General features: G+C 35.3%; 1 protein-coding gene across 2 annotated transcripts; it reads right to left on the bottom strand.

Annotated features, from left to right (window-relative positions):
• Positions 1-292: 292 nt before the first annotated feature.
• Positions 293-22,071, bottom strand: LOC132543622 (glutathione synthetase-like). 2 transcript variants are annotated; one of them, XM_060207137.1, is made up of 14 exons: positions 16,042-16,354; positions 14,411-14,652; positions 9,481-9,618; positions 8,758-8,944; positions 8,316-8,391; positions 7,330-7,541; positions 6,630-6,672; positions 5,036-5,109; positions 4,650-4,814; positions 3,909-3,978; positions 2,942-3,133; positions 2,306-2,387; positions 1,796-1,988; positions 293-1,387 (listed from the first exon to the last, which is right to left on the bottom strand). In XM_060207137.1, the coding sequence occupies exons 3-14, from the start codon at positions 9,566-9,568 to the stop codon at positions 1,261-1,263; spliced, it is 1,509 nt and encodes a 502-aa protein (XP_060063120.1). In that variant the 5' UTR covers positions 9,569-9,618; positions 14,411-14,652; positions 16,042-16,354; the 3' UTR covers positions 293-1,260. The 2 variants fall into 2 exon arrangements, with proteins under 2 accessions (XP_060063120.1, XP_060063121.1); XM_060207138.1 differs by lacking the exons at positions 14,411-14,652; positions 16,042-16,354 and adding an exon at positions 21,937-22,071.

Raw genomic sequence — 22,071 nt, 5'->3', positions numbered from 1 at the left:
TGTGGCTTTGTTTGGATTGATTTTGGGTTTGAATTTTGTTGTCACATCGGTATGTCAGGTTGTTGTATCAGTGATGTCTATGATGTAAGAACTGATATGAATTATATCATTGTTTTGTAAACAATAGTTTATAAGATTTTTTTTTATTAATCATGCCTCCTGATTACGTCAAGGAGTAAAAAAGAATCTGAATTAAATTCGATTTACACTTTTCTCAAACCAGGTGATGGGTAATAATTAGCGAGAAAAAACAAAACAAAAGAAACAAAAAAAAAAAAAAAAAAAACGAAAATAAGAAACAAATATTACTTTAATTAGAATTAGTTGATATAGTTTAATGTTGTGCTCATTAAACTCATCAATATATACCACAATACAACTTAATATAGATGCTGCGTCAATGATACATTGTCCGACACCGGGGATAGTCATAAAATGACAATATCGACATAGGTGCCATATTAGTGTCCAGGATAATTTTCTCTCACAACAACAATGAATCCTCACACGCTACCCAGTGCAATCTGTGTTAATTTAAAATACAAAAATGACATCATATAGCTTTTCGGATGTTTTTATAATTTGTAACATCTCATTCTCGACTTCGCCAGAATGTCAGCCTTCGACTAAGACAAGTACATTGCGGACACATCCAGAAAACATGCTTTATTAGAATAATATTTGATCCAAATACCTTCTCCCGACGTCCAGTTAACAATCACGATAAGGGAGAAATATAGATGCCCTTACTCTTGCATTAAGGCAGTAGATCAAATTACCTTCATTTAATGATTGATAATTGCATTCAACTCCTGAAGTTGCAAGGGACCTTGAATTAAACGTGGAAATAACTAGAGAGTTAAACCCATGACGTCTATGGAAGGTCTACTTTTCAAGTCTGCACGGGATCTGTCTTAATTCAAAACATCCTGCTTCGTTCATTGCACCTAATGTTATGATTGAGCTATATGAAGGAATGTAAATGTTAAGTAAATACCATGTATTTTGTAAATTAATATCCTCGCCTGCTGTCCTACTTAAGAACTTAAGATATGTAATATTCAAATGAATTACTTCACCTACACCACATTGTATTTTCCATGGTTATCACCGAACTTGAAGTCCAGCCTAATCAACCACTGTCATATTATCCAGTCAAAGTTCTAGGTATCTGGTTTAAATCTCAATGATAAGAACACTTTGAACAATTTGAAATATGTATGAAAATAAATCGTGTCAATTGTTGTGCCTAACCATTGATCAATCTACCAGGAGTGGCGAGTCTAAATATGATAATCCAACCATCAGTCCACCCTCGTTCGAGTCTGCAGTCTTCGTCCTTAACACGTGTCCAGGGACACTGTTGTAGATATCTTTGTCATCAGTTCTAAAATGAAGAGATCCGCTATTGTGAAATAAGCCTTTACACGATAAAACATATCACACTTCTTTTTCTAATCTCGCACGTGCACGTATATTCATGAAAAATGCATCTGGCTTATATTTAAATTTGGGCGACTTTAGCCACAGAAAGCTGTACAATATAAATTTCAGTAATTAATGGTGATCTTTAGAGACTACAAGTTTCGTCTGAGAGAGGAAAAGATCATATCGAGCGGGCTTCTCCTGACACCGCCGGGCGCCGGCAAGTACAAACCTCCAATCATATAGAGATATTGTTGTCCAGTATCATACAATTGTAACTGAATATTTTTCGTCAGCTGAAACAAACAATAACATGTCACAGAATCTGTAAAATCTCTTTCAAAGAGAAGGAATGATAATGAACACGTACCCGATATAAACACCAAATACTCCTATTTCCGTGACAGTACTTCTAAACATGGCGTCAGCTCCGGCTTTCAGGAGATAGGAAGTCTGTGACCAAGGGAATATCCGCTCCATGGCGATATATTTTGCACGTTCCTCCTTGGAATTCTTAATTTCCGTCAGTAAAGGTTTAATATCTTCATCATAAGTGTTGTTACCTGAAGACAGTATACCTATAGTTAAATCACTTATCATAAATGCACTGTAGACAACTGTATGCACAGGTCGATCGTAAACGTAACGCCACCCCCTTAATGTAACTTAACTTTAACAAAGGAACAATGTCAAGGTAGTGCCATCTGTATATTTATATGTATAAGCTCTATATCTCGTTAATATTTAAGATAATTGTTAATTTATAAACGAAGATAAGAATTTTCATACTTCATATATAATTTCTATCACAATGCAAACAAGACTTCCACCTCTAGGTTACCTTGATATCTATTTCCACCTCTAAGTAACCTTGACCTACCTCCGCCTTCCCTGTTGGTTTTAATGACATAGTTCTGAGGATTGGCATATGCACTCTCCAGAGCTTTATCTCCATCTTCCCCCTACGATCGTAAAACATAAGAATGGTATGAATGAATGAATTAAACCTTCATCCTCGGAAAAATAAGGAAAGTGTGGCTTCCCTTGCTGTACATGGACTGTTGATATTTCACTTCTGGTGAGACGACAGTTGGAGTTATTCCCCCTGGTAATGCCACTAAATATAATTCGTGTATGGGCATATGTTGAATTTGAAAAGTTACTAGGGACAAGAAAAGTTAACATTATGTATAGAAATGAATTTGAAGATAATAACCATGTCCTACGACTGGTTCGTCTTCCTTTAAGTGTCACTGAAGTTAGTGTCAATAATATTTATAAGTACATCCAGATGGGGAGTTAAAATATATCTATCAAATGTCGAAATTCAAAAGAAGAGATACTCATGTCCCATTTTCAATCCGTTTGGTCCATTAAAGGTATTTAATGAGTGTATGTATATAATCAATCAGATATTTCATATTAAAGACTGAGCAAATTTCTGTGAATATGTAAGAATCAAGATAGCAGTAGAAATCATATAACACGCATGTCATTAAAGAAAGACTATCTTTACCACGTCGAGACTGTACTGATTGACAAAGGTTTCCCTGATGTCGTGGGCTACTTTAGCATCCTTTATAAACCTCTCAACAGCTCCAGGTCGACATAGCTCTTGTTGAACCTTCTTCGTCCCCGCCAACTGGTACTGGGCGCTTGGACACTTGATAGCTTTTGACCGCTCCATCATCAGACGAGTGTCCCAGTCCTGGTCATAACAGCAGAGACAACGAGGTTAGATATATATTCATGTGTTAAAAAAGAAAACTTAGATAAGTCAACAAAATAAAAATACAACTCATATTTGATGAAACGAGGGCAAAACATGAACAAGCTAAATTTCCGCGGAGAACCCCCCAAAAAGATATGATTTCTCTGTAAGATAATGTCTTCTGATTCTTCGATAGCAATGGTAACGTAAATCTTTGTCAATCCATGTAAGTAATGTCAAATTTCTAAATGAGAACCATGTTAACATAAACGGAACCCTCGGGCATACTAACGACCATCAAACATGTTCAACTTTATATCGCTCATAAAAATATAATATCTATTTCAAAGAATTTTCATTGACAGAAATATAGGAATGGACATCAGTCCTCTCCTTAAGCTGACAATAGGTGGTAACTAACATTTAGACATAAGATATACTTAGATTTGTTATATTGAGGGAAATAACTCCTTAATGTGTATGTAAGCAAATTAGTTGAAATACTGGATACGAAATTGTAGATATACATATATGGTAAGCTACTGAGTGTTTGAAGGTAATGAAATCATCACCTAACTGATACAGCCCATACAGAAATAGAATATTTGCGATGAGATCACTCATAAAGTATCTTTTAATAATTGGATTATGCTGACGATTATTTTTTTTTTAAATGATGAATACTTACACTTTACATTTAATAATATCTGACATTATTAATCTGTTTACTTTGCCTAAGTGATAGTTTATCATCATTATGAAATCCGTGTACCTTCTCGGAACTGTAATGCGTAGGAGAGTATCCTGTACGGAAATATACAACGGCCACTTCACACTCATCTCTGGAATAACAATACGTCGGAATCCATACACAAAGCAGACATTGTCGTATTGCTACAAATTGTGTACTTTGATCTATTATAAAACCGACCAAAACATCAGGAAATCATTTGTTCTTGTGGATGGGTGTTTGTGTGTGTAACTGGCAAGTATGTAGAATGCTGGTTATTTACGGATATTTTGAATTTTATGTTAAAATATCTGTTTTAAAAATGATGCTGTTTACATCCCTGTCAGGTAAACAACAAAAAGAAAAATACATACTTCTTATAATTATATTTTTTTTTATAATTATTGTCATTACTATTTAAAAAAGTAAATATCGTCATATATTGGACGATATACACACTGAAGGAACAGCCTGACAACTGATGGAATGGCAAAATAGCGGATTCCATGTTGGCGGGAAATGTTGTCAGATCTGACGTTTACCAAAATGTAAACATCAATTCTGTTGAGGCCAAACAATGTACATTGGATTTGTAAATATAAAGTTATAAATAGCTATTATAATTACAATAAAAAAATCACGGCTGTAAAATGTATAGACTGACATGTCATATAAATATGTGTTATTCATATGTAGAGACGGTGCTCACATTTTAACATTTACCTTATAACATGTAAACATGATGTCTTATGTATCTTCGAAATTAAATATCTTTTTACTTACATGATCAAAGCTTTGTCTTTCCGCAGAACACCCCGATCTGTCATATCTTTAATGGTGACGTATTTAATAGGAATGCTTGTGTCACATATAAACATTTCCAAATCTAGTCGTCTCTGATCAAGAGTGTTCAACTCTGGCACCGACACCAAAAACAGCACACACGCCCTGGAATATAAATATTAGAGCAATATTTCACAGCAGACTAGACTATATCAATGTTACTTATTATTTAGCGACTTCCGTTTGTGATGTTTTCAGCAGAAGATTTTATTTCTTTAATGTTTATAATCTAAATACATATGTTTTGAAAATTACTCCCTATACAAATCATGCTCTACAGATGTTTGGTGAACAGACAAACTGGTATAGCATCTTTTCTTACTTACGTTTTGTTTCCATATGCTTTCCATCCTTCTACCAATCCCCGGGCCATTCCATGAGCAGGGTTATTAGCGGGGATCTGAATTAATAAAAGAAATATCTTTTTTATTTTGGAATAAATTCCTCGATCTATTCATATTCAAATGAATTCAAAATACATGAGTTAGGCCGATCCTACAATTTCCACCCGAGGACATACAAAGTCTAAACAAATTGCTAAAGGAATCGTTGTAAACCACTATATATTGCAGGGACAATTATATCAGTCATGAATCGAAGGGAAATTGATTACATGTATACGTTATGAGTTGATGGATGTGTTTTAATCTCGAAAGAACGAAGGAAGGGGATTTGTTTTTGAAAATAAAAACGGTCGTCGGGATCCAATCGTATGTAGTAGCCTGTGTGCTGGAAATTTATTGAATATTGAAATAATATATAAACATTTCATTTAGTGATACCTTGATTTCCTGTTTTATGTTTCGCATTTAACAAAAACGAAAGAGTTAATTTCATACGTGAAATGTATCTTAGGTAAATCACGCGTGGTGTGGATTGAAAGTTAGAAACAAAAACAAAAAAAGACGATAAGCTATTATGTTAGAACACTCCTAGATTTTATTAAATGGTATAGTGTTTTATAGCGTTAAGGAATACCTGCATTAATTATTAGATAAGTCATTCTCTTATTTAAATATTTCTTTTATAATATAACCAGAGATATGTGGACATATTGGAATTGACAATAATTTGTAAAATAGTATTTTAAAGCTTTGAATAAATCAAGTGTGAGGATGCACTTTTCATTTTAAAACGCTGACGGATGAGAGGTACAATTATGTAACACACTTTTCAACGTTTAAAAGTTGGAACTGCGTTTTCTTTTGTTTTTGAGTGATATGACTGAATAACCTTAGTCATAAACCATTAATAATACATATTAATCTACATTTATTTGTGAAAAAAAGAGAAAAAAATAACACAATATAAACACAATAAAATATATCATAGAAGTTAGGGTAGACATAGGATGTGATTTACATATTTCACAAATTTTGAGTAATTGTGAATATATAGAGTGCCATTTAAAATAACAAGTTATTAAGTATTTAGTTCAAAAATCTATAACCATTCAGTATAGTCGATATAAATTAGATTTTTGTGGACCGTTTCCTGGAAGATGGCATTAAGACATTAAATCGCATATAATAATGAGTGCTTATGTTTACAATCCTTACAGCCGTTTGAGCAAGATCGACTAAGTATCCACTGATTACTGAGCGAGAATCAGCTTCTGAGATAGTAGAGTAAAACCAGCAATTGGAAATTTACCTAAAATATTGCAAACCAGAATCGGAGGAAAAGGAATCTTAAACAGTGTTATATAGACGGTCTCACATATTTTTTAACTGATTTCATTTGAGTTAATTCAGTATTCTTTTGGGTAAAGTGATATTATCTAGTCAAATTCAATTCTGTAATAACCTTGATTAAAACACGATTTTTCCTGAGCTGGATCTCTATCATTTTTGGTTATCATTTTATAAATGTTGCAAGAAGATGTTTCGCTTTTTGAAAACGGAAAGGAATACCACTCACTTGTGAATCATCAAACTTTTTCCCAGCAAGTGTCAGAGAAAACCTAGGGAAAATTTAATTAAAGTTATAAAGACATCAACTGCATGGCAGACACTTTGCAATAGCATATGCGACTTTTGACTCTTGTGCTACTTTTTGTTGATAATCTATCACTGCCTTGGCACATGTTTAGAAATTATAAATTTTACTCCATTGCAATGTTTTGTTATTCCTTTTCCAGCCTCTGATAACTTACAACAGAGAGGCGTAAATCAAGATTCTTAAAAGGAAATGTATCATTTATCCTTAATACAACTCGAAATGTACCAGTCATATAATTTCTAGGTATTAATTCAATACGTTATTATTTTTTTTAATAATTGTCTTTTTAAATACATAATTATCAGGCAGTATGATGATCTAATGACCATGATTATGAGGTAAACACATTTATGACGTTATATCCGTGTTAAAATCAAATTGAAATCTTCAAATTATTCTTGTTATCTGATATACTACTGAAAGTAATTCACATTTTCTGACAAGTTGAAAAAACATGTAATATGAAGGGGATACTAAACGACGTTCTTCTATGAACCATGATTGCATAATTGAGTAATTGAGGTTGAATAACTTTTAAGTTATGAAAAGACCAATCAGAGTATGAAATCTAACACATATCAATCACATACATGACAATCCAGGACATTACGAAAAATACCTGTGCACTTTATCTACATTCGATATCAGACCAGCAGAACCGGTGGCAATCATGTTGAATTCTATCTGCTTCATCTGTAGATTGTCTGGTATCGAGGCAGATGTCGGAAGGTCACCATTGGTGGGAGGGTCAGTAGGAATCAGAGGATTACCATTGGTCGAATGTTTTGCATCCATCATATAATCACTTCGAAACATTCCAAGACTTATGGGCTAAAATGGAAACAAAACACAGCATAGTGGAAGAGTAGGACATTATGCGTATGTCAACAATGCAGAGTCAGTACAGGAAGTGAAGTGCAACAGTATACACTGAATGTGAGAATCGCGTATTTTCAGCTGTCTTTAATTACTGAAACGTAGTTGGCTTAATTGGAAAATTCAGGGTAAAGGCAAATCACAATCAATAATGTAAGGGGGTATCTTTGTTAATATTATCCTGGTCACTTACCTATTTTTTATGTGTATAGATACTTTTACACCTCAGTATATATATATATACATGTATAATATCTTTCATGAGATTCCATTTGATATGTGAGTTTATAATAAACAAATCTACTAATTTTTAATTTTAGCGAGTCTTTGGCGAATTGAAATGTAAGAAAAACTCATAACGAGTTTTATAAAATGAAAACAAATTTAAGCTCCAAATTATCATATGATCGATTTGCCACGAACATATGGTAGAAAACGGATATTTTTACAAAAATATGACATAGGCATATCTACTGAATATCAAAGATGTGGTAAAGTAATAGATAAAATGCATTTTCACTCCGTATTGGAGCTCTGTGGTCTGATAAAGCTTCACCTGACATGTGTGATGAAACCGGAAATTAAGGAGTAGCCCAGAATTTTGACTTCTATAAAGCAATGCCTTCGTTGTGCTTTAGCGCTGTTTAACAAGTTCGGGTTATGGGTTATGGATAAATCACGAACGTATTTAATGATGCTAATAAAACTGTCTAGTCTTTGATTACTTACCTGTGTAATTCCTTCCTCGTTTACTCTTTGTACAATGTCCCACAGGCGCTTGTTAAAATCGTCAACTTGTATAACACTGTTAAAAAAAGAGTCAATATATATGTAAATTATTCCATGACAGCTGATTTAATGTTTTTAATGTTTATTCAACCTGTTACAAGGGATGTCTACAGACCATCTTTATGTCAAGGAGGTAATAAAAACTAAGGATATCAAATGTATGATTTTCATTTTATTAAGCAAAACTTTATTAAGAGTTGGGATTATCCTTACATTTTACATGTATGACTGTGAATAAGAAATTTGTTCAGAGAAAGTGTATAAACATCAAATAAGACAGGGGAAAGAATATAAAGTAAGAGAGAAACGGGAGAGAAAGTATGTTTAAAACTATGTGAGCCCATGTTCACATAGTCAATGGATAGATTTATATATGACTTACTTGCACAGACACTTTTGAAGGAAATCCAAATCCTGCGCAACCATATGCATCATCTTGTTAAAATGTATTTGAATTGCCTCCACCTTGTTGAGAGCCTCCCGGGGTACTAGGGACGGGAACAGAGTAATCGGGGCATAGTGGACTTTCTCGGAATCGCCCGGAGAGTCAGTTGACCGTATCAGTACACCTGTCAGTAAATATAACTGTTACATGTAATTTGAAAGCCCCTTGACATCTTGTCATATCATAGAAAGAAATGGAACACTTCCCCATAAGATCATGATGACTACCACAACACGTCCTCAAAGTCTTGTTATCTCGACATATCCACTTGTTATCTCGACATATCAACTTGTTATCTCGACACTCTATTTATGTCGTGTCGACATCTTTCGTAGACGTGGAACAGATTCTATAGTGTTGAAATCACATAGATTTCCCCATCCTGATCCTATTAAATTGACCTCTTTGGTATGCATTATCACAATAAAGACTGTAACCTATAACCCTGGTTTATTAAACTTATAAAAGATATTTGTGTAAACAACAAGACAAGCCAGCAATACAACTTTGTCTCTGTAGAATATTTCGCAAGTGAGGGATTCATTAAAACGACGAAGGTCCTTGTCATTAATCGGTAATTTGGGTTATTGTATTACTAAAAAAATAAATATTTCGTTTCTTTGGAATGATTTCGTATTTCAAACCTAGTGGAATACATACCGTGTAACAAGGCATAGTGTTTTGTTTTTGTGATGATATTCTGGATCGTCTTGTCATCAAGAGAAATTCCATTCAATGCTGAAGTCATATTGTCAGATCCTGGAAGTTCTCAACTCATAACTACAGAAGGCGCCGACTCTGTTGTGTAAACAATGTATATTCATCAGAACTCAAAAGACAAGAAACATCAACGATTTCTGTTCTCTGACTATCTACTTAATGATACTTTATAGCTTTACAGAATGTTTTCACTCTCATTTTATTTCAACGTTTGTATATCAAGACAACCAAACTTCAACAAGAATACTTCATTTTCATGTTAGTATTAAACCGACATGGTACTGCTTTCCCAATCAAATCAGGACTCACATTTAATGAAATCTGTAGATGCGAAAGTATAAAAACTGCATGCATGTCTACGGTAACAAAATAGGGTTTAGTGTAATACAGCTGGATTTTCATATGGGATTGGTTGAAATAAGTTAGCTTAAACAATAGTTCGTTTAATGTTCAATATTATATCAATATAACACATAAAGGTAGTTTACAGGGGTGTGGATAATTACTTGCATATATACACTAAGGTTGGTGTAATCTGGGCCCCGAGAATCTTATCAGTGGGTGTACAGCTTCGGCCAGTTAATTAATTACAGACTTTCCCCCACTCCCTTGATAATCAAACTTATGCAATTTCCTGTTCGGACAGTGGCCACCTAGTAGTAGAGTAAGTATTAGGGTTCATTTCAAGTAACAATTTATCAAGGGGAATCTCAACCTTTCACCGCGAGTCGAGTACAGGTGGCTGTACTTCAACAATTGTATCATCTAGCAACAAGTGAAGTCCATATTAGGGGGAATGGTCGGACAAGCTTGGTCCAGAGTAAGATAAAAAAAAAAGGGGGGGGGGGGGAGATTATAACACACGGCCTTGGGCCTTGGGCCTTGGGACAGTTCTGATACGAGACACAATGTGAAGTACTAGTATGCGTATATGAACTCTGTATGTTGATAAGATGTTGCTTTTGCACCTGTAACATTGTTATTATTCAACATGTAATAAACATGGCTATTACCAACAAGTACGTGTGTTTACGCCTACTGTGTTACAAGATGCGAGAGTATAAAAACTACATGCACATCTACATATGATTCTCAGAATATATATATATATATTGTAACCCTAGCAACTAAATGACGTTTTCAACATAATCAAACATGGTATCATTTTGACCAATCAGAAACCTCCAATATTTTTTCCATATTGACTAAGGACTGGTGAGCTACTGTCCATTACATAAAACCTACGTATAGTGACATGGTTACAATAATAATCAAATGAAATAAGATGTTTTGAGAAGTTGTAACATTGTAAAAGATATTCTTCAAAAACTTTTTAATAAATTTTCAGCAAAATCGAACAATATCTCACCCTGAGTACAATGGCCGGGCTACCATGGCAACCACATGTTCATGTAGTTTCAATTGGTTGGTTGATATATTTTGTCTAATCACGTGCTCTGTGATAAACAACACCTATATTTCAATCAAACTGGAAGTTGTAAGAATACTTTAAAACGGACTTGTTATTTCAAGATTGTAATACGATATCATGGTGCATGTAAGGCTAGTATACTGGACAAAATAAGTTAAGGATCATAAATTGTGACCATAATATCTTTAAAAATTCAAATCATGTATTGCCGGTAATTGCACTCGTAGTTTCTCCAATATGTACCTAAAGTCATGTCAAAGGTGAAAGCACGTGCATCTGAAGGTCTTGCCGTTCCGCTCTAGTTAACTATGGTGGTGTGAAAAACTGACTGGTCTATTACTACAGAGGAATCTTGCAGGTTTTGATTCTGTTACTTCTAAGCTAAAAAAAGTTGAATTTGGAAACATTTAATGAATTTGTAACGAAAACTTGAAAAACTAATCATGCGAAGACATTTAAATGATATGGAAGCCGCGCGAGCTATAGGGCTCCTTCAAGCTGGTCAAACTCAACGAAATGTGGCGGCAAAGCTTCATGTTTCTCAGAGCGTGATTAGTAGGCTATGGAATCGCTATCAACAGACAAATAACGTCCGTCAACGCCCCAGATCTGGACGACCACGCTGTACGACAGCCCGACAGGACAGATTCATTTGCATCACGGCACGACGTCAGCGGTTTTTGAGTGCTCCTGTCTTGAATCTTCAGTTTCAGCGTGCTACAAATCTAAGGATTTCATCCCAGACAATCAGAAACAGACTCCATGCCTCTAATTTACGAGCTAGAAGACCAGCAGTCCGACCAATTTTATCCAGAGGTCATCGACAATCCAGACATCAATGGGCCACTCATCATTTGAATTGGCAATTACGTCATTGGAGAAATGTTATGTTCACAGATGAGTCTAGGTTTTGTGTTGACTTCCATGACGGTAGGAGGAGGGTATGGAGAACCCAAGGAGAGCGCTATGCAGACTGCTGTGTTGTCCAGCTTTGGTGGTGGGTCAGTGATGGTTTGGGCAGGGATCAGTGTTGACTTCCATACAGACCTCTACATCATAGACAATGGATCTTTAACAGCTGTTCGATACAGGGACGAGATTCTACACCCTATAGTAAGGCCCATTGCAGGAGTTGTTGGCCATGATTTTATTCTGATGGATGATAATGATCGTCCTCACCGTGCTCGTGTGGTCAACGACTATCTTCAACGTGAAGCAATCGTTCGCATGGACTGGCCAAGTCGTTCTCCTGATCTGAACCCTATCGAGCATGCTTGGGACACCTTGCAACGCCGGGTTTCAGCTCGACCTAATCCGCCACAGAACCGCCAACAGCTTATGATTGCTCTGCAAGAGGAATGGCAGCGCATCCCACAGATCAGCCACCGACGACTAATAAGGAGCATGTGCAGACGTTGCAGGGCAGTTATTGATGTCAACGGAGGTCATACTGCCTATTAAACTGCCAATTGCAGTTTGATGAGTTTTCCTTGTCTACATGATTAACTTGCTCTACTTCCTCTTACACTTTGATTTCAAGGGTGCTGTTACTCAGGGTTATCTGCTCTTGGTAGCAATTACCACAAATGAATTTGTTTTGTGTAATTAAAGACTAAAATGAATGTTCTGTCATTAAAATTTAAAATATAATCATATTATTATTTGTATGTAAAACTGCACTGTTTCAAGTTTATGATCCTTAACTTATTTTGTTCAGTATAGTTACCTGGCTCGTGTTATTGAGCATGTAAATGATGGTATGTAAAGAATTCTGATATCTAACAATATAACACATATTGTAATTCAATCCATGTCCTACACAGTTTCTTTTGTTCTCCTCTCTCTAATTTATTTGATAATTATAAACTCCATTAAATGAGTTAAGTCTTTATGGTATGTCATTTTACAATCACCCTAAAATGCAGATATTTCTTTCCTACCCGCATTTCATAATAACAATGAAAGGCAATGATCCGCTGGATGCTTTATATACTATATAGCATATATATATAACGCCCACTTGTTTTAATTACATACCTGATAAGCTATTGAGAGAAAATTTTGTATAGAAAGTAAAATATTTTGTTCCATCCTTCGTGAATGTGGCAGTTTTCTTTAACTGCACAACTGTAATAAACATGGATCTATTCGAATCATACTTAATCATTATTAGTTTTGTATACTCTATTTTAAACTCCACACACCAAGTGAACGCACGAGTAGTTCCTGGAGATATTACACATTAAACGCCCACGTCCTACTCGTGCAGACATTTCTGATGAGAACTTAGTTCATACACGAGACCGATTTATTCATCTTTTTATATATATATATTCAAATGTAATGATTAATTTGACTTGATAAGGATGACTTTCTCATAAAAGCATACCATCCAACCACTCAGCTCACGGCAATACCACCTTAGTAGTTGGTTTTACATAACAGGTAAATGCTGACAGATCACTGATCGTTGACTGGCAACTAGAAAGTCTATTAACAGGTTTGAAATGTCACACATTAAATCTTTAGAGTTTGCTAAAATCATGGGCATGACGATATATAAATATACTGGTTTAGTTTTTGTAAGTATTATGTGATCGGAAGGTGTGTCGTTCTGAATGATTTTAACATGTCACTGGAGAGGCACTAAACAAACGACATGAATTAATTCATCTTCTGATAAACAAACATAGCGCGCACACACAGAGGACAAAAACTGAATACTCCTGAACCCAACCCTCTTAGAGAACTTAGCGAAATCCATTCATCCAGACATTCTTTCGGCCTCCCTGAATACATACACACAGCGCAGTATATGTATGAAACGAGTGCGAACCCGAAGAGAAAAGTGACCCATTTACACACTCCACATCGGTTATCACTGTAGCCGAATTCATTGTAGACGTGTACTGTGTTGTGACATGTGTCGGAAGTCTTTTCGTAGCTCATGAATAGGATGTTACGGTTGTCAAATAATTACAATTACGACAGCGTAACCAGCGACCTCGTCAAAACCTGACTGATGGTACTTTACCTGATGTTCAATTGCAGCCAGGTTGTTAAGCTAACGCGACGTCACTAGAATGTAAATGTGCTTAACGATGTATGACAAAAAATGGGGCTTTCATTCTCAACATTAAGCCAAATAAATATGGATACATCGATACATTGATTCTGATTTATCTAAATTACGCTGGCACACGATTCCTGCTTGCAAACAAGTCTTAATACCGTAATAAATTTATATTCTTTCAATGATTATTCAATTGCCTCCGTGTTGAGAATGATTATAGTAAATTGTGTCAGAAAACTCCTCGGTATCATTTAAGTGTCACTGTATATCTCAAAGACTATGCATCATTCATAAGATCTTGGCAATATGTTAAAATTGCTCAGAAAACAATGCGTAATTTGTAAACCGAATTCTTATCAACTTACCTACAATACGAATGTTGCCAGTTATATTCTCCTAGTACAGTTTACATCTTAAATCCGGGTTCTTCACTTGTGACCTTTACCCTTTCCTTCTAACTTTTCGTCGGAGCTTTAAACAAAGTATGTACTTTTAGTTTTGTGACGGGGAGCATATCACGCCATGCCTGTTATTATCCGATGACTGCAGTACTTTGTAGCCTGTTGCTATGGCGGACGTCTCTCGCTGTAGTCATGGTTGCCTGTGACTGTCAGTGTTAACGATATGTCCGTTAGTGACACTGTAGCGATGGGTTTCGCTTAGCATGTAGACTATTTCTAACATTCTGTATTGCCAATGTTTCATATGTTAATTTTTAAACATTAAGCTGAACCACTTATTTTGAAGGCGAAACAGGTTTTTTTTTTCAAAGATATTCAAACTACGTGTAACTCATATAGATTACGCCAGGTTTTGTTGAATATCTACGTCCTGGGTCGAGGCATCCTGATTTACATTCATCTGGATAGTAAAGATCGACCCCATACAATATTCGATCAAGCAGGAAGTTTGAAACTAATAATGGGTGTTCACATATACCTGGATATTCAGAGTGTTGACTACTTTTCAAACACGGAGAAACGGATGATAGCACATGATATTACAACAGATAAACCCACTCACTTACTAAATCAACCTGTTTCATAGTACATGTAAGTTTGCCCACAGTCAAGTCCAACCTTTGCTGTGTATTATTTTTAATACACATGTAAACTCCTAACAACGTATATTTAAAAATCCATAAGTCACCTATGGCCTGAACCATGACCTATTTTATGATCATCACAGGGATGTGAGTCAGTGTGTACATCTTACCCTACAACTAGTTCAAATACCTATGATGAATTTGGGTCAAATATTCTTCATTAAAGTCTGCTGTATGTTTTGAGCTCAAATATGAAGCCAAGTATTTCAAACATAAAAAGTTATGGAAAAACATTAAGAAAATACAAACATGGGGAAAAAATCATAATTATTCATGGAAATTTCAACAAATTCAAGTTTTGGTAAAAATATCCATATACTGGAAGTACCGAAAAATTGCCTCGAATTTGGGGACCGGAAAAATTGTTCCAGATACAGATTCTGTTGTGATGACATAATCAGGAAAATATTTCAAATTTTATCAGCATGTTATTTTTTTCATAATGAAACAGAAACCAAAGGGCGTGGCTATTACATACATGTGTTAAGACACTGACAACGTTTATTTTTTAAAGATAAATTTATAATGCAAATAATTTCTGATGACGATTATTACCATACGTTAGGCATACAATGATAATTACATTACAATTCATATTGTAATGTAATTATCATTGAGTCATTCACAGGTTAATTCATACAATAGAATCTTACAGTTTGTTACTGTGTGATCGCACAGGTTTTGGATGTTCCAAATGCACATGATACCCTAAGTAATATATTACTAATGCAACATGGGCACACATGCTAGAGGTTCTCCCTCCGGTAGGACATAACAATAGTATGATTTCACAGGATCGCCAGATTCATTCTCGTCAAACTGAATCCAAACGTTGTACTTCATTTGAGACCTCCTAATGAGAACCAGATGGCTGTTTAATTCGGTACGTACCACATGTGATGATGGTCTCACGGTAATTCAGGTCCACACGAGGGAATAAGATATCAGATGCTTCAAGTTTCTGCCATTCACAACTCGGTGTATCTTGTTGTGGTCTTCACCAACTTTGCCAAAATGTTATATTTTTGTAGCAGCATTCGCTCGTTCCGCCCGAAGTGGATCCTTAGTAATTATCTTAATACACTGCTTTGATGGAAGTTGATCCTTGAAAAGTACCTACTTCTTTAAACGTCCATGGTAGAGTCTTTGTTAGTTGGTGCAACTACGATCACTATTGGCTGTTTGAGAGTCCAGAGAGTCGGAATCACATATGCCATTGTAACACAGTAGGCGTAAACACACGTACTTGTTGGTAATAGCCATGTTTATTACATGTTGAATAATAATAATGTTACAGGTGCAAAAGCAACATCTTATCAACGTACAGAGTTCATATACCCATACTAGTACTTCACATTGTGTCTCGTATCAGAACTGTACATCTGGTGGGCTCCCACAAGGCCGTGTGTTCTAATCTCTCCCCTCCCTTTTTATCTTACTCTGGACCAAGCTTGTCTGGCCATCCTCTAATATGGACTTCACTTGTTGCTAGATGATACGATTGTTGAAGTACAGCCACCTGCACTCGACTCGTGGTGAAAGGTTGAGATTCCCCTTGATAAATTGTTACTTGAAATGAACCCTAATACTTACTCTACTACTAGGTGGCCACTGTCCGAACGGAAAATTGCATAAGTTCGATTATCAAGGAAGTGGGGATAATCTCTAATTAATTAACTGGCCGAAGCTGTACACCCACTGATAAGATTATCGGGACCCAGACTACACCAACCTAAGTGTATATATGCAAGTAATAGTCCACACCCCTGTGAACTACCTATATGTGTTATATTGATATACTATTGATCATTAAACGAACTATTGTTTAAGCAAACTTATTTCAACCAGTCCCATATGAAAATCCCCGGGACCGTTAGGACAACCGTACGCTGCACACTGCTTCCCTTCTCGATAAGAAGCCATTTTAGCGGATTTAAGCGCTTATTCACCGACCCCTCGTTCACTACCTTAAATATTGCGAAGATGTGAAGTACTTTCACGTAAATAAACAAAGAAATTACCCCGGAAATTCCCAAAATAGATCACAATCACATGTAGCACAGTAATGCCAATATGGCTGCAACAGCAAAAGCGTTGAATTTATGACGTCACAGGTATGGATACCCGAAAACGGGGCAAACGCCTCTCAGCCAAAGGTGTGTTTTTCAGAAAAGTCGCAATTTTTCAGTAACGGAACATTCCACGGCATTCGCGTTTTCGGCAATGTGTATTTTATGTGCAGAACTATTCTTTAACTCAAACATAGCTGACCTCTCAGGGTACACTTTAAGGATAACTTAGGGTAAGGGTAAAGTCAATTACAAAGAGTTAATTACACAAATTCTCACTACTCTCAGGTCCATACAAATTTGGCTATTCTTAGATGCCAAAGGCAATAACTCTTTTAAATATAAAAACATACAAACATGGAAAGTATTAAATAGATGAAAAATAACTATAGGGCAATTAGTTAGAAGGGTCACACGATGGTGCCAGAGTGTTGACACTGCGCTTGTTTACAGGTGAACCAGGTTGGACAGGTACTTTGTAGGTGTCAAGTACGCTAAACATGCGCAGTGATTATCTACAGGGCTATGAGGCACCACAAAGGGATTTTGTAAATTATTGTTATTTTCCCTATTCGGACCCCTGGGTGGAGAAGCGGACAGAGAGGTTACATATATATATATGTCACTCTACACCCTGACCTCAGCCAAATAAAGATAATTAGATTTAACCTCTGCTGTTGATTCTTCACTTCAGGTGATACAGTTTTCATTTATTTAACTTAACACTAAATAGTTTTTCTACGATCTTTATTATAAAATTGAGATGTATCATATATAATTTTTATTTAGTTAAGGTCTCATTACTGTTTCGAGTTTATAAAGGTCTTATAGTTTAAGAAATCTTTACGTAAATATTTTATAAGCTTTAGAGAATTTAAATATGTTTAAAACTTTTGAAGAAATAGGTGTAGCGCTATTATTAATTATACGTACGGCATCAGCAACTTTCTGTTCTGTAATTAGTCAAGAGTAATTCAGTAGGTAAAATAAGAGTTATTTCTCTTGAAAATCTTACAAAACTGACAACCGGCACAGTCAATTTATTTTGTCTGAATTTTTTAAAGTCTGATATGGCAGTGATGATTCAAGCTTGCCTAAGACTAGAACTGAAATTATAAGTTTACAAATTATTCAAATTTTGATGATTCCGCTAGAGATTGTGTTTAAGATGAGTTACATTTAGTTAGCGATCTGCATCATGTGCAGCCACAGCTAGGATACTGACAATTTTCGGTAGTGTGTTTGAAACTAGCAATTATTTGTAAATATTCAGGTGTGAATTTCTAATCGTTAATATTTCTGATGTATAGATTGTAATTTGTCGTTTTAAATATTGTTTTCATAATCAATCCTTCGGGATATTTCAATTAATCAGAATTTTCACAATATCCAAGGGGATAGCGTGGGTATTAGTAAGGTTAATCTCCCTTAGGCGGAAATAGTTCTCACCCCTGACACCCTGCTAGTCATAAAACCGGAAGTAACTATCTATAGCTATGTGTAAAACATGTTATGCCTGGTTGTTATGGTTACAGAATACATATCTACAGTGTTGGTTGTGAACTTTAATGTTAATTTAAATAAAATCAGTCAACTGTGTATAACGAACTAATCAACAATGTTATCATAGTAATTGAATTGAATAATGAACTTAATGGATCATTAAGATTCACACAAACTTTTAGTTTCATTTTGGAATTGTTTAGAAGTAACTTTGTGTCAATAAATTGAATATATATAATTTAAAAAGATAAAAAAAAATTGTGTATCGTATATACAGAGAAAATTAATCACTTCACTTGACAAACAAATATATCACTAACATTTTCAGGCCTCGCGGCCATCTTCAGGTGATCACATTACATATACACTGTACGTTACTTAGTAAGCTACATTGTGACGTAATGTTATGTATAATTGCATTCGTTTTATTGATGTAAAATTGTATTGAATTTATATGGTCAGACACTACACCCTGACCTCGGCCAAATAAAGATAATCAGATTTAACCTCTGCCGTTGATTCTTCGCTTCAGGTCCTCCTTAGATATCACTACCAAAACTGTGCCATTAAGCCAAAGAGAGAAAATAAGCATCAGAGACGAATTCAAGTATAAATATAGTAAAATAAACTAATTTTGGATGCTTTTAAACAAGCGATTTGAAAAATCGCGGCATTATTTACGCAGAAAATTGCCGCTAGAGGGCCCTAACTCTTTTCGATATTTCAGCCAATGAGAAGGTCAGGATCGGTAAATTTTGTCTGAAATGCCGTCACAATAAAAATAGGACGTAAAGCAATACAAATTTAATCTAACTTTAAATCGATAGACGAGGGGAAGATAAAGACAAACCATAAATATCATTAAAAGAGAATAAAGGCCTTGTGTCATAAAACCTTGTAAAACTTGTGTTAAACCGTAGGTTATCTATAAATGAGGTGTTTTTGATGATAATGTGACCAAATTACCTAAATATATTCACTTTAGATGTACATTGTATAACGCTAAGATTTGAATTTCATGCAATGTTTCAAGAAAAAATGTAAAACACGAATTTGAACCTAAGTCTCCTGCTCAAGTCTCGATTTTCAATCATTGCTAAAATAAATCAGAGGCGATTTTGATTCGTGCGAGTGGATGTGATTTTAACTGTGATGTAAGCACAGTCATCGCGTTTTGTTTTGTTGTTCGCTCTCCTATCTAGTATCATTATATTCCTAGTTATATATACAGAACTTTATTTCCTGACGTAACACTATGTGTCTAAATCAAATCCTATTTTACCAACACAATAATACCTCAATACTACTTAAAGAACCCCTCAAAGTACTTGATAGACAATTGGAAAGTCAAATATAAATAGTACACGACACATGAAAGCAGGATACGGATCCTTAAATTATAGACACTGAGGCACATAAGCTGGAGAGGAGATATGATTCAAGTATACAATTTCATACATGGAGAATATGATAGGGCTATCTCAGAGGATTTCCTGTTACAAACCAATACCAAGATAACAAGAGGGCACAGTTATCCAGTATTAAATAGAAGGAGCAGATTGGAATTCACTTCCTAATGCCGTCATAACGTTACCAACAATCAAAACTTTCGAATCCCGATTGGATAATCATTGGAGGCAAAATGAATGTGTTTATAACCATGAACTAGACAATAACACATTGTTCTCCCACCTCTGCCCATGTAGGATAGACATGTCCCATGTGGAACACCCATGGAGGATAAATCTATCCCACATGACTGCACTCGGTGACCTCAGTCGGCTATCACAACTGACTCAAACCGACGAGTGGATGCTTTGTTTGCAGGTTCCGTAATGCGCGACTGTAACATCACAGTTAACATTAACTATAACAATCCTTGTACAGTGAACACAAATAAACGTCGGAGGATCATCTATGACTCTGATTCTGAATGAAAACACGCGTGACACTCACACCATTGCAATTTTTCGCGCGCATAAACAATTGACGTCATTATAAACTTGGAAATCCCCTTTTTGTCCATGACATCGCAGCAAGCCTACCCTACCTTAATAAATGATACGGAGTTAAATGTTGTTCAATACAAGTATTTCCATGTATCTATCGCTAATTAAGATATTTAATTTCCAAAAAATAAATATTTTTAATGGTTATTCATATTGCGTTTGTAGTCTGTCATTTTGCTCTTGCGGAAGAATGTAGAATTTTGGAAACGTGAATGGTGATATTCATGCGCCATTCAGGCACTTGTACCGTGGGATTTTTTTTTTATATATATATACATCGTGGCGGAAATAATGGGGTGGGAGAAAAATAATCAACCCCTACCCTCAGAGGATGTGACAGAGAAATCTCCAACCCTCGGGGTGATTTTTTTTGTAGTCTAACCCTCGGCTTTAGACACGACAAAAATCACCCCTCGGGTTGGAGATTTCTCTATCACACCCTCAGGGTAGGGGAAGATTCTATTAATTCATATACGGGATACTAATTCGTTTTAACTCTGATCTGGATATATAGACTTAATAAGCCTGCGTCCAGTATATTATTATTATCATTATTATTGTAACATGTCCTTACTGTTGTGAAAATGGAGTCGACATCAGTCTACCCATCAAAAAAGGTACGTAAGTTTTGATATATATTTATAACAACATTCAATAGGTAATTGGGAATGTTCAGGAAGAAAATTGCAAAAAGACAAAAACAATTCTATCATAACAGCTAATTTTCGGTTACATATGCATACAATTCGTTTTGTTTATATTGTTTTCATCAATACCACTTTGGCTCCGACACTGTTCTCTGACTGGAGTTACCTATGTAATCGATATGTTATGTGAAAAATAGGTAATCGTCTTGTCTCTCATTGCATGGTGTAAATATGTGCTGGTTAACTATGATAATTATCTTTGCACTTTCTGTGAATAAAAATAATCCTAACCTATATATTACGATAACGATATGATCATTATTTAGGACACAGCAGCCGTTCACTGATCATTAAGTACAAACGAGTTGTAAATATATTTCAATATCGTCGTATTACTATGGCATATGCAAGTCTTTTCCAGTAAAGGTATGTTTCGTACAAACATAATTTTACACTTATTTAAAGCAAAACCATTATCGAGATGGTTAAAATTTAACTAAGCTGCCATTGTCATTAATACACAATCCGAGAAGAGTTTTGAAGTAAAAAGACACTTACCATTAAATATCGTCTTGGTAAGCTTCTTCGCTAGTCATTCCTTCGCTAAACTTTTCTTCACTTGGCCTTTCTCAGTAAGACCTTCCTTCAACAAACTTTCTTTAATTAGGTCTTCCTTCGCTGGGCCTTTCTCAG

This window comes from Ylistrum balloti, unplaced genomic scaffold, assembly GCF_031769215.1.
Source record: "Ylistrum balloti isolate Yb309-2 unplaced genomic scaffold, AGI_CSIRO_Ybal_v1 Utg369760, whole genome shotgun sequence".
In the NCBI taxonomy this organism is placed as follows: Eukaryota; Metazoa; Mollusca; class Bivalvia; order Pectinida; family Pectinidae; genus Ylistrum; species Ylistrum balloti.
The sequence above is the reverse complement of the archived record's forward strand: the minus strand, read 5'-3'. Positions and strand labels throughout refer to the sequence as shown.